General features: G+C 34.7%; 1 protein-coding gene across 8 annotated transcripts in view; it reads left to right on the top strand.

Moving 5' to 3' along the window:
• SDCCAG8 (SHH signaling and ciliogenesis regulator SDCCAG8) overlaps nt 1-12,326 on the top strand; it is a 244,759-nt gene that overhangs the window by 36,266 nt on the left and 196,167 nt on the right. For all 8 annotated transcript variants that reach the window (XM_061382507.1, XM_061382506.1, XM_061382504.1 and 5 more), the window contains 2 exons: nt 8,857-8,921; nt 11,903-12,091. In XM_061382507.1, coding sequence (XP_061238491.1) covers nt 8,857-8,921; nt 11,903-12,091 — 254 coding nt within the window. The remainder of the gene's footprint in view (nt 1-8,856; nt 8,922-11,902; nt 12,092-12,326) is intronic.

The raw sequence follows: 12,326 nt of genomic DNA, 5'->3' as shown, positions 1-12,326 counted from the left end.
AACTTCCATTCCCCTCTTCCCACAACCCTTGGTAACATTTTCTGCTCTATGTCTTTATATGAGTTTGTCTATTCTAGATACTTCACTTAAGTGTTTCTCATTTTGTCTGGCTTATTTCATTGAGCATAGAGTTTTCAAGTTTCATCCATGTTGTAATGTGTATCATAATTTCATATCTTTATAAGGGTGAATAATATTCCCCTGTACATATATGCCACACTTGTTTTTCCTTTTATCTGTTAATAGGTTTTGGGGGAGTTTCAACCTATTGGCTGTTGTGAGTAAGGCTGATATGAACATTGATGCACAAGTATCTATTTGAGGTCCTACTTTCAAATATAATCAGAAAATTGTTGATTATATTTGATTATCAAATATAATCCAATTGTTGGATCATTTGGTAATTCTACATTTTTTTTCCTGCTTCTCAGACTGAATTATTTTAACTGTTCTATCTTCAGATTTTCAGATTCTTTCTTCTGCTGCCCAAATCTCTAAAATCTCTTTAGTGAATTTTTTATTTCAGTTTTTATTGTTTTCAGCTCCAGAATTTGTTTTTTTTTTTTCTATAATTTGTTTTCCTGACTTCCTTTAGTTCTTTGTTCGTATTTTCTCTTAGCATTCTGAGTGTTCTTAGGCAGTCATTTTAAAGTTTTCATCTAGTAAGTCTGATGTCTGCAGTTTCATAGGCATGGTTCCTGTCAATTTATTCTGTTTGAGTGAGCCATGATTTCCTCTTTCTTTATATGCCTACTGATTTTTTGCTGTTGAAAATTGGGCATTAAACTGTTATATGTGATAACTCTGGAAATCAGATACCCTATTTTTTTAAGGTTTGATGTCTTTTTTATTGTTGAAGGCTGTCATAGTCCTTTAATGAATTTTCCAAACTATTTCTGTAAAAACTATTCCCTGTTGTGTGTGATCACTGAGATCTGTGTTCCATTAGCTCATATTCAGCTGATGTTTGAGAGATTTCCTTGACTGCCAGCAGCTGAAACAAACAACAACAAGAACACCAAAAAGCCCCCCAAAAATAGAACAACCAACTCTCCAAGTCTTTGCACTTTGACTGTGCTGGACTTTACCTTACAGTTAGGCCTGCTCTGAGCCTAGAGATCAGCCTCAAGTGAAAGCTTCAGCTTCTCAGGACTTTTCTGAGAATGCATTTTCCCTGGGCATATTTGTGGCTTTCTAAACTCCCCATATACATAGATGCTTCTGAATGTCCCAATTTCCCGAGGAGTCTAAATCCTTTGATCTGGGTGAAAATAATGGAATGATGGAACCAAAAATGGAATGTTCCAGGAAAAGATATAATGAATCATAGTTCCACTCTCATTGTTATCCACAGGTTTTGTTGTTAAATTTTTCTAAAGGCTCTTTCTGGCCCAAATTTCCTTGCTCCTTCTCATTCTTTAATCCAAGCTTTTTTCTAGTATTTAGGAAAGAGTTCCTTTCTTTTCAAAAAAAAAAATCAGAAAGACTAAGTAAATTATATGGTTTTTTCCCAACTGAATAAGCTATGAAAGCTACTTAATACCCATAGGATTAAGACCAATCTCCCAAGCCATCTGCTATTTTCTTCAAACTACATTTCCAGACTCGCTTCTCATTCTTCTGTCATTCGCACAAGTATTGGCTATAAGCACACACACCACTCACTTCTTGCTACTTCATATGGTTATTTCCCAGTTCCATTTTTCTTTGAAGAATTGACTTTGGCTTATGCAATAATCCATGCCTAAAATGCTTCCTTCTTATCCTCTGCCTATTGAAATGTTACCTACCAAACTTAGTTCAAATGTCCCGTCCCGTCCTACCTTCCCTAATTACATGCTTCCATTCCTCCTTTCCCACACTAGAATTAGTTTCCCTCTTATGTCTTCTCTTAGTGTTTCATTTATAACTATTGTAGATTCACTTGTTTATCCTGTTTATGTCAAAGGTCAGTCTCTGCTTCCGTGAGCTTTATGTTCCAAGTCTTTCTCACTTCTTTCAAGGATTTCACTCTTGCACGTATCTCCTCTTGCTCGTGTACCTTTTATCCCTCTTAACTGGGTTTTTAGCAAAATATGTGCTATACTAGCTACTGTCTTAAAGCAAATAAACACAAAATATATTTTCTTCATCTTACATTCCCTTTGAGCCATCACCCAGCTACTCCCTTTCATACCAAAGGCTTTCGAAGCAGTTGTTTATACTCATGCCTCTGTTCCTCACCGCCCATTCTCTCTTCAGCATACTTTATTTGAGCTTCCCCCCACCATATTTCCCTAAACCATTTCTTTTCAAGGTCATTAATAACCTCCACGTATCAGTCTTCATCTTCCTCCCTCATCTCAGAGCAGCATTCTGTAATATGTACATTAGTTCGTCCTGCCATCCTTTGATATTTCTAATGACACAATTTGGCATAAATTCAGAAAAGTATGCAAAACAAAAATGTACAGCTTCAGGATTTATCTCCACATGAACAACCATGTAATTGTCCCTGTAAGATGTCTAACATTACCATGTCCCACAAGCCCTCTTCATGCCCACTCCCAATCACCACCTCTCATTCTCTTGAAGCTAAACACTAGCTTGACTTTTATGAAAATTGATCCCTAAGCATGATCCCCAAACATTCAAATTGATTTCTGCCTGGTTTTTAAAATATTACATAAATTGAATCACATAGTACTTATTCTTCTTTGTGTAGCTGTTTTTCAGTATTGTATTTGATAGATTCATATATATTTTTAGTTGTATGTGTTAGAAATTTATTCGTTTTCATTGGTAGATCTACTATATGAATATAACAGAATTATGTATTTATGTATTGTTGACAGATATTTGTATTTTTGCAGTTTGGGGATATTGTGATTATTGCTGCTATGACCATTCTTTTATATGTCTGTTGGTGTGCATTGTACACGTTTATGTTGGGTGTGTACCTTGGAGTGTCATTGTTGGTCATAGTGTATGTATATGCTCAATTTGAGTAAATAAGGGCAAACTTTTCCAAGGTGATTTTTTTTATTAGTTTACACTTCTGTCAGCAGCATGAGTGATACCATTGCTCCATATCCTTGCCAACACTTGATATTCTGTTTTTCTGGTGGTCCTGGGGTATTCTCACTGTGATTTTTATTTTCATTTCTCTGATTTCTCATGTGATTGAGTATCTTCTCATATATCTATTGGCCATTTCATGTCCTTTTTTGTGTCATGCCTGTTCAAATGTCCTACTTATTTTTTTTGAATTATCTGACAATATTTTTTTAAAACTCTTAATATGAGTATAAGCCCATTATTGGTTACCTCTGTTGGGACATATTTTCCTATATTTTGTGGTTTGTCTTGGAACTCTCTTGATAGGTTTCTTTTTTCTCTTTCTTTCTGGATTAGAATTTCTTAATTTTAATGTGGTCCAATTTACCAGTGTTTTCTCTTTATTTTTTAGTATCTTTTGCGTCCTATATAAAAAAGTATTTCCCTACCCCCAAGGCCATCAGATATTCTGAAGATATTCTCCTATATTATCTTTCAGAAACCTTATAATCTTACTTTTTACATTTAGAACCACAGTGTACATGGAATTTATTTTTGTATCATATGGGAAGTGTAGGGGGTTACTTTTCCTATTGGGTCATTTATACATCCCAGCATCATCTGTTGAGAAGCAATCATTTGCCTGACACCTTTGTTATAAACCAAGTGTGCACATATGTGTGAGTCTGTTTCTGGGCTTTGTGTTGTATTTCCTTGGTGTCTGTGTTACTACTTGTTTGTGCTATTACTATCCTGTCTTGATTCTTATAACCTTGTATCTGGTAGACCAAGTCTTCCAACATTTTTCTTAGAGCTAAAGAATGTCCTATTTCTTGCCTTTTGCATTCCAAATACATTTATGATTAGTTAGCTTTCGAAAAGCCATTAAGTAGTTTTGATTGAGATTACATTAAACGTATAGGTCATTTGTGGGAGGAAGAATTGATATCTTATGATAATATATTGTCTAATAGTAAAATTACATATCACTCTATTTTGTTGCTAAGTCACTTCAGTTGTGTCCCACTCTGTGTGACCCCATAGACAGCAGCCCACCAGGCTCCCCTGTCCCTGGGATTCTCCAGGCAAGAACACTGGAGTGGGTTGCCATTTCCTTCTCCAATGCATGAAAGTGAAAAGTGAAAGGGAAGTCGCTCAGTCATGTCCAATTTAGCGACCCCACGGACTGCAGCCTGCCAGACTCTTCCAACCATGGGACTTTCCAGGCAAGAGTACTGGAGTGGGTTGCCATTGCCTTCTCCAATCACTCTATTTAGGTCATCTTTAATTTTTTCAGTTTTTTTTTATAGTTTCTGAATAAAGGCCTTACACATCTTTCTTTAGAATTAACCTCTAGATTTTTTTACAGTATTATCATAAGCAATATACATATTTAAAGTTTTCATTTTCTTATTCTTCAGTGCTAGTATAGAGAAAACTCCATGGTATTTTTGTTTTGACTGACTCCTACTTACTTTTGATTAGTGTTATCATTGTATTTTTTTCCTATTGTTTTACTTTTAACATACTTATGTCTTCATATTTAATATAGGTTTCTTGTGGACAGCATATAGTTGAGTTTTGCTTTTTTTATCCAATCTGACAATATCTGTCCTTTAAACATGATTATGTGTATACTTGGCTTTAAATCTACTATCTTGTTATGTCTTTTTTTCTCCTTCAGCTATTTCTTCACCTTTTCTTTTTTTTCCTTTCCTGCCTTCTTTTGAATTAGTTGAATATTTTAATGGTTCCATTTTATTTCCTTTTCTCACTCTGGAAAAATCTTTAGCACCAGCATTCACCTGGTTTTGTTCAAGTCAACAACCCAGGGTTATTTTTAATGTCTTTTTCTCCCCCACATCTATTCAGTCATAAAATTCTGTCAGTTTTACATGAGTAGGTAGAACTCCTAGAGGGGAACATAAGCAAATCATTCTCTGACATAAATCTTAGCAATATTTTCTTAGATTGGTATCCCTAGGCAAAAGAAATAAAAGCAAAAATAAATAAGTGGGACCTAAAACTTTTACTATGCAAAGGAAACCAACAACAAAACCTATAGCATAGTAGAAAATATCAGCAAACTATGTGACCAACAAGGGGTTAATATCCAAAGATAGAAATATCCCATAACTCAATACCAAAAAAACAGATAACCCAATCAAAAATGGACAGAGGACCCAGACAGACATTTTTCCAAAGAAAATATATAGATGACCAACAGGCACATAAAAAGAGATTATTAGAGAAATGCAAATCAAAGCCTTAGTGAGATATCACTTCACACTAGTCAGAATGGCTATCATCAAAAAGTATACAAATGATAAATGCTGGAGAGATGTAGAGAGATGGGAACCCTTGTGCCCTGTTAGTGGGAGTGTAAATAGGTGCAGCCACTATGGGAAATAGTATGGAGGTTCCCTGAAAAACTCAAAATAGAGCTACCATATGATACTCACTCCTGAGTATTTATCCTCCCAAGAAATGAAACCTCCTATTTGAGAAGACTCATGCCCCCCAGTGCCCATAGCATCATTATTTACAATAGCCAAGACATGGAAGCAGCTCGTGTCCATCAGCAGACAATTGGCTTAAAATATATTGTTTATATATATATGATGAAATGTTACTCTGCTATAAAAAGAATGAAATATTGTCATTTGTAGCAACATGGATGAGCCTAGAAAATATCATACTTAGTGAAGAAAGAGAAATACAAATTCTATATGATATCACTTTTACGTGAAATCTAAAACAATAATACAAATAAATCTATATACAAAACAGAAACAGACTCACAGACATAGAAAGCAAATTATGGTTGACAAAGGAGAGAGGGAGTGAAGGAGGGACAAATTAGGAGTATGGGATTAACAGGTACAAGCTACTATGCATAAAATGGATAGGCAACAAGGATTTACTATGTTACACAGGGAATTATATTCAGTATCTAATAATAACCTATAATGGAACATATTTGGAAAACTCAGCAGTGGTCACAGGAATGGAAAAAGTCAGTTTTCATTCCAAACTCAAAAGAGGGCAGTGCCAAAAAATGTTCAAACTACCGCACAATTGCACTTGTTTCACATGCTAGCAAAGTAATTCTCAAAATTCTCCAAGTACGGCTTCAACAGTACGTGAACCATGAACTTCCAGATGTTCAAGCTGGACTTAGAAAAGGCAGAGGAACCAGAGATCAAATTGCCAACACATGCTGGATCATTGAAAAAGCAAGAGAATTCCAGAAAAACATCTATTTCTGCTTTATTGATTACACCAAAGCTTTTGACTGTGTAGATCACAACAATCTGGAAAATTCTTCAAGAAATGGGAATACCAGACCACCTTACCTGCCTCCTGAGAAATCTGTATGCAGGTCAAGAAGCAACAGTTAGAACTGGACATGGAACAACAGACTGGTTCCAAATCGGGAAAGGAGTACATCAGGCTGTATATTGTCACCCTGCTTATTTAACATATGCGGAGTACATCATGCGGAATGCTGGGCTGGAATAAGCATAAGCTGGAATCAAGACTGCCGGGAGAAATAACAATAACCTCAGATATGCAGATAACACCACTTACGGCAGAAAGTGAAGAGGAACTAAAAAAGCCTCTTGATGAAAGTGAAAGAGGAGAGTGAAAAAGCTGGCTTAAAACTCAACATTCAGAAAACGAAGATCATGGCATTTGGTCCCACCATTTCATGACAAATAGATGGGGAAACAATGGAAACAGTGGCAGACTTTATTTTCTTGGGTTCCAAAATCACTGCAGATGGTGAATGCAGCCATGAAATTCAAAGACATTTGCTCCTTGGAAGAAAAGCTATGACCAACCTAGACAGTATATTAAAAGAGACATTACTTTGCTGACAAAGTTCCATCTTGTCAAAGCTAGGGTTTTTCCAGTAGTCATAAGTGGATGTGAGAGTTGTACTATAAAGAAATCTGAGCAGCAAAGAATTGATGCTTTTGAACTGTGGTGTTGGAGAAGACTCTTGAGAGTCCCTTGGACTGCAAGGAGATCCAACCAATCAATCCTAAGGGAAATCAGTCCTGAATATTCATTGGAAGGACTGATGCTGAAGCTGAAGCTCCAATTCTTTGGCCACCTAATGTGAAGAACTGACTCATTGGAGAAGACCCTGATCCTGGGAAAGATTGAAGACAGGAGGAGTAGGGGATAACAGAGAATGAGATGGTTGGATGGCATCACCAACTTGATGGGCATGAGTTTGAGCAAGCTCCAGAGTTGGTGATGGACAAGGAACCCTGGCGTGCTGCAGTTGATGGGGACGCAAAGAGTTGAACACAACTGAGCAACTGAACTGAACTGAAATCACTTGACTGTACACCTGAAACACTTAATATTGTAAATCAACTATACTTAATAAAAATAAATAAAATTTAACACTAAAGAAAAAAATTCTATGAATTATGCTTGTTTACAGCTTTGTACTAAATATTTTCTATCTTTGCTGCTTGATTACTCTTTTTTTTTAAAATTTTTTATTTTATATCGGAGTATCGCCAATTAACAATGTTATAGTTTCAGGTGTACAGCAAAGGGACTCAGCCACGCATAAACATGTATCCATTCTCCCTTAAACTCCACTCCCATCCGGGTGGCCACATAATGTTGAGCAGAGTTCCCTGTGCTACAGTCAGTCCTTATAGGTTATCCATTTTAATATAATAGTGTGTACATGTCGATCCAAGCTCTATAACTATCTCTTTCCCCCCATTCTTCCCCCTCATGGCAAACATTAGTTCATTCTTTAAGTCTGTGAGTTGTTTCTGTTTTATAAGTAGCTACTTCATTACTTTTGTTCATCAGCTTATCTGTTATTTATTTGCAGTGTCTTCATTTGTAATGATCTCTTTTACATATCCTTCAGTGTAATATAAGATTCAGTGCTGATAAAAAGATTTCAATATTCATCCAGTGCTTCAGCTATGTAGAGGCTTTTATTTAGTTGTATGTACTAAATAAAAGTCTTCATATATTCATTCTTCTCACTGTCCACCTTACCTTATCAGCTCATCTCATCTACTGTCCCATCTAGCATTCTACATTCTAGTGATACTGAACTACTTTTTGACCAGATATACAGCACACTTTCTCCAGCCACTGTGCCTTTTGCTCTATTGGAAATTATCCAAGTCTTAGCATCTCTTCACATGAAGCCTTCTCTACTTCTCTTCAGCTAAATTACAAGTTCCTGCCTTTTTAATTCATTTTACCTTCTGTATTTTCACAAGTGTAAATTGTATATAATTATATTTGTTCATCTGTCTTGCTGTTTCTGCTTAGAATATAAGCTTTTGGAGGTAGCAGTGTTTTTATCTTAGAATTAAAGAAAAACTGGATATCAGCTGAGGCTTGTGGATTATATATCACTTTGGTCTATCATATTGTGATTTATAACTTTTATCATTCATCCAACACATATTAATATTTTTTGGTGCATCAGCTATGCAGCAATCACAATGGGAGATTCCAGGAAGATTTGATCCTTGCCCTCATGGACTTTACGGGCTATAATTGGTTTTGCCCAGAGTCATACTTTTAGAAATAAGAATGCAGTTTTGAAAAAAAAAACTTTTTTATTAGTAATCACCATTTTATGACTCAGTAGTTCTTTATAGGCTTTCACTCAATAAAAATAGAGTGTTTGGAGTGGAAGAGGGAAAGTGATTCCAGAGAGGGCACATTGATTTTCCTCCTGGGTAAAAAGAAATAACTGATTTTAATATTAATAATTAAAACACAGGACATGGACAAAATGCACCTTTTTTTTCTTTTCTAAAGGAGAGACTAAAACTTACTTATGAGGAAAAGAGTGAAATCCTGGAATCTCAATTGACGTTTTTGAGGTAAAGTATTATCATCTACTTAAAGTCATTGGCAAAATCATGATGATCTTAAAAATATGTTTGAATGTTTACTGAAATTTCAGTTTTAGTCAATATAGGAATTGCTTGATGTAATTTTGTGTACACTACATGAAAATTCCTGAGATTAGTAAAGGCTAAAGGGATTTGTGAGGTCCTTTTTCGAATCCTGTTTCAAAGAAATGTGAGCTAAATTATAAATTTTATCCCTTCATCAGCTGTAAAATATTATGTTCTCATATAGAAAAAGGAATTAGTAGCTCTTCTTATAGAAATTATGCTTTTAAAATAAAATAATATAAAATAAAGCACTGTAATTTTCAAATTAGAAGCATTTTTTTTCTTCAATAGGAGGTCTTCATCTAATTTTAAAATTGCAATAGTAGTATAATAGTTTGAGTTTTTATATCCTTGGCAGATTTGAGTATATACAAATTTTCATGTACTTTTTGATATGTTTTCAAAAATCCCAATAGAGCCTATATATTATAGGTTAACCATTAGTGATTTGTTCTATATTATGAGTAGGAAAAGATACAGGAATTAATTTTTTAAGTTAAGGGTTAATTGAAATAGTGGTAATGAAATCTTTTCTAATGAAATAACCTTTAAAATATTTTTATAATTTTATTTTAGTAAATTTTATTTTTGAAATAAAATTTAACAGGCCATATATTGTCTAGGGCCATAACTAAAGTACTACCAAGAACCAGAACTCATGGCTTCTTGCTATAAATGTAGTTATTCATTTATTTTAATATATTCTTACGCCTTTCATGCCTTATAAGGTTGAGGATTTCTATAGAGACTCTTGATTTTTCATGAAGAAACCTAAACTTTTATAAAATGGTCTATTTTTTGTTTTCTTGCTTTGCTATAGTTTGATTTCTATTGTGTTTTGGTTCTTCAGTATTTAGTGATATATTTCCAGCTCACTATTTTATGGAAATATAACTTATTTGGTTCTATTCACAATTCAACTATGCAGTCTTGCGAGGCATTAAAATATCACCTTGCAATGGACCAGACTTTGTTCCCTGCATTCTTCTGTTTCTTCATTTTCTTTTAGCATAATTTAAGATTATTTAAAGAAACATTTTCTTAGAGAAAGAAATAAAATCACTGGTCTTGGAAACTCTAGTTTTATGTTACCTATTTTTTTAATTTTCTGTTTGCCTTTTCATGTAACTGAATCTACTTGAGTGTTTTGAATTTGAAGCTGACAGAAATAGTAATGGAGACTCTTTGACTTTGGAATGTACTTCTGAAGTTCTTTTTACAAAGCTTTCAAAAGTCAGACTGTGTTGTTGTTCAGTCACTAAGTTGTGTCCAATTCTTTGTGACCACTGGACTGCAGTGTGCCAGGCTTCTCTGTCCTTCACCATGTCCCAGAGTTTGCTCCAACTCATGTCCATTGAGTTGGTGATGCCATCCAACCATCAGACCTTTTCTACATGATACTTAAAAGGAAACATTATGTTGTAGATATTATCTTGGGAAAAAGATATAAACAACTCCTTTTTTTCTGCTTCAGAGTGTCATTAGATTTGCCTTTTTTTTTTTTTTTTTAACCTTTAGATGGCCCGTAGATCTTTTCCACCTCTTCCAGGCTGTCTGAAAGCCCCCCAAATCCCAAGAGTCGACAAAGTGTGTAACAACCAGATGTCTTGACTGTTGGCTTCTCCTTTGTGACAGGGAACACATTAGGATGGCTATAGATCCCTGAATTTATCTATAGAGAGTAGTCTGAGCCAGAGATAAAGTGCCTGCCTTCTGCAGTCTTAAGAATTTAAGAACAATTTCTTCTTTAAGTTAGGACTTTTTTAAAAAAAATGCAATATGAAAGGGATACGTGTGCAAGGAAGCTCAGTTACCTAAGTTGACTTTACCAAAACTTTTTAGGGAAGGGGAAGGAAAATACAATCCATATACTGGTCATTTAATCCTTAACAGATCAACATAAAGAAAAACCTTGTCCAGGAACTATCCCATTAAAACAAACAAACAAATGAAGAACACACACACACAATTCCTCTGCCCTTTCATTATCAAGCTGTATATTTCCAGCCAATAGCTGCTACTTGTGAAATCTTATGTCTGCCGAATTCTGACTTCTTTCTGTAGCCCACTGTCAGTCCTTTGTAGAACTTTGTGGTTAGTTGATTTTTTTTACTGAAGAAAAATGGGCAGTAATAAATTACTCATGCATAAAATCCATATCCTTTATACAATCTTTTAAGGTTCTCTTTATAAATTTTAAAGAGTTAACACTTGAAATAGGATATTTCCCTCAATTTAAGGATATTGTGTTATCCCTTTATTGAGAGAAACTATTTAGGATTTATATTTGGAGTTTTATTTATTTATTTATTTATTTTTTTTGGAGTTTTATTTTTGGGAAGAGATGGGAACCCTTGAAAAGAGAGCCAGTATCGGAGGCACACTAGTCTGTGTTAAAATCTTAAAACAACTTTAAATTTAATATTTTCAAGTCTCACTTTATTCAAAGGGTCAATTCGGATAATCACATCTATATCTCCAGGTTGTGGTAAGAATAAGGTATTGTATAAAAAGCACCTAATAAGGTAAACACCAGTAAATGATAGTAGTTATCACTGTGATGATACATTTAAAAGTAGTATACTTTTACCTGGACATTTAAAAAAATTTTTAATCAGATGATAATTGCTTTACTATGTTTTATTGGTTTCTGCCTCCCAACTATGTGAATCATTCACATTGAGTCTCCCCTTCCTTCGAGTCTCCCCGTCCCCAGTCCCACCCCTCTAGGTTGTCACAGGGCTCTAGGTTGGGCTCCCTGTGTTATATAGCAGCTTTCCACTATCTATTTATTTTCTATTTTACACACGATAGTATATATATGTTAGTGCTACTTTTTCAGTTTATCCTAACTTCTTCCCCTGCTATGTCCACTTGCTAAAGCTTTTTTCCCTTCTTTTTAGGAAAGACTTAGCTGAATATCAGAAAAACTGTGAAGATCTTAAAGAGCGACTAAAGCATAAAGAGTCTCTACTTGCTGCTAATATTTCTAACCGTGTTGGTGGTCTTTGTTTGAAATGTGCTCAGCATGAAGCTGTTCTTTCCCAAACCCATAATAATGTTCACATACAAACCATTGAAAGACTGACTAAGTAAGTATGCTTCTGTATGTGGGGTTGTTGGTAACATGGAAACCCATATCTTTACATGGGCATTATAGTTTTTTTTATCCCCATGCTAAATCACATGTGATTAATGTTAAGCTTCAAATAAAATAAATTTTCTAAGGTCCCTTCATTGTAGCTATATTAAAGAAAGAATATGTAGGTTCTGCCAACTGTGTATAATCTAGTCATTTCAGACAAATAATTTTATCTTTGTTGGTTT

The sequence above is a fragment of the Bos javanicus genome, chromosome 16 (genome assembly GCF_032452875.1).
Source record: "Bos javanicus breed banteng chromosome 16, ARS-OSU_banteng_1.0, whole genome shotgun sequence".
Classification (NCBI taxonomy): Eukaryota; Metazoa; Chordata; class Mammalia; order Artiodactyla; family Bovidae; genus Bos; species Bos javanicus.
This window is presented reverse-complemented; position numbering and strand designations above follow the sequence as displayed.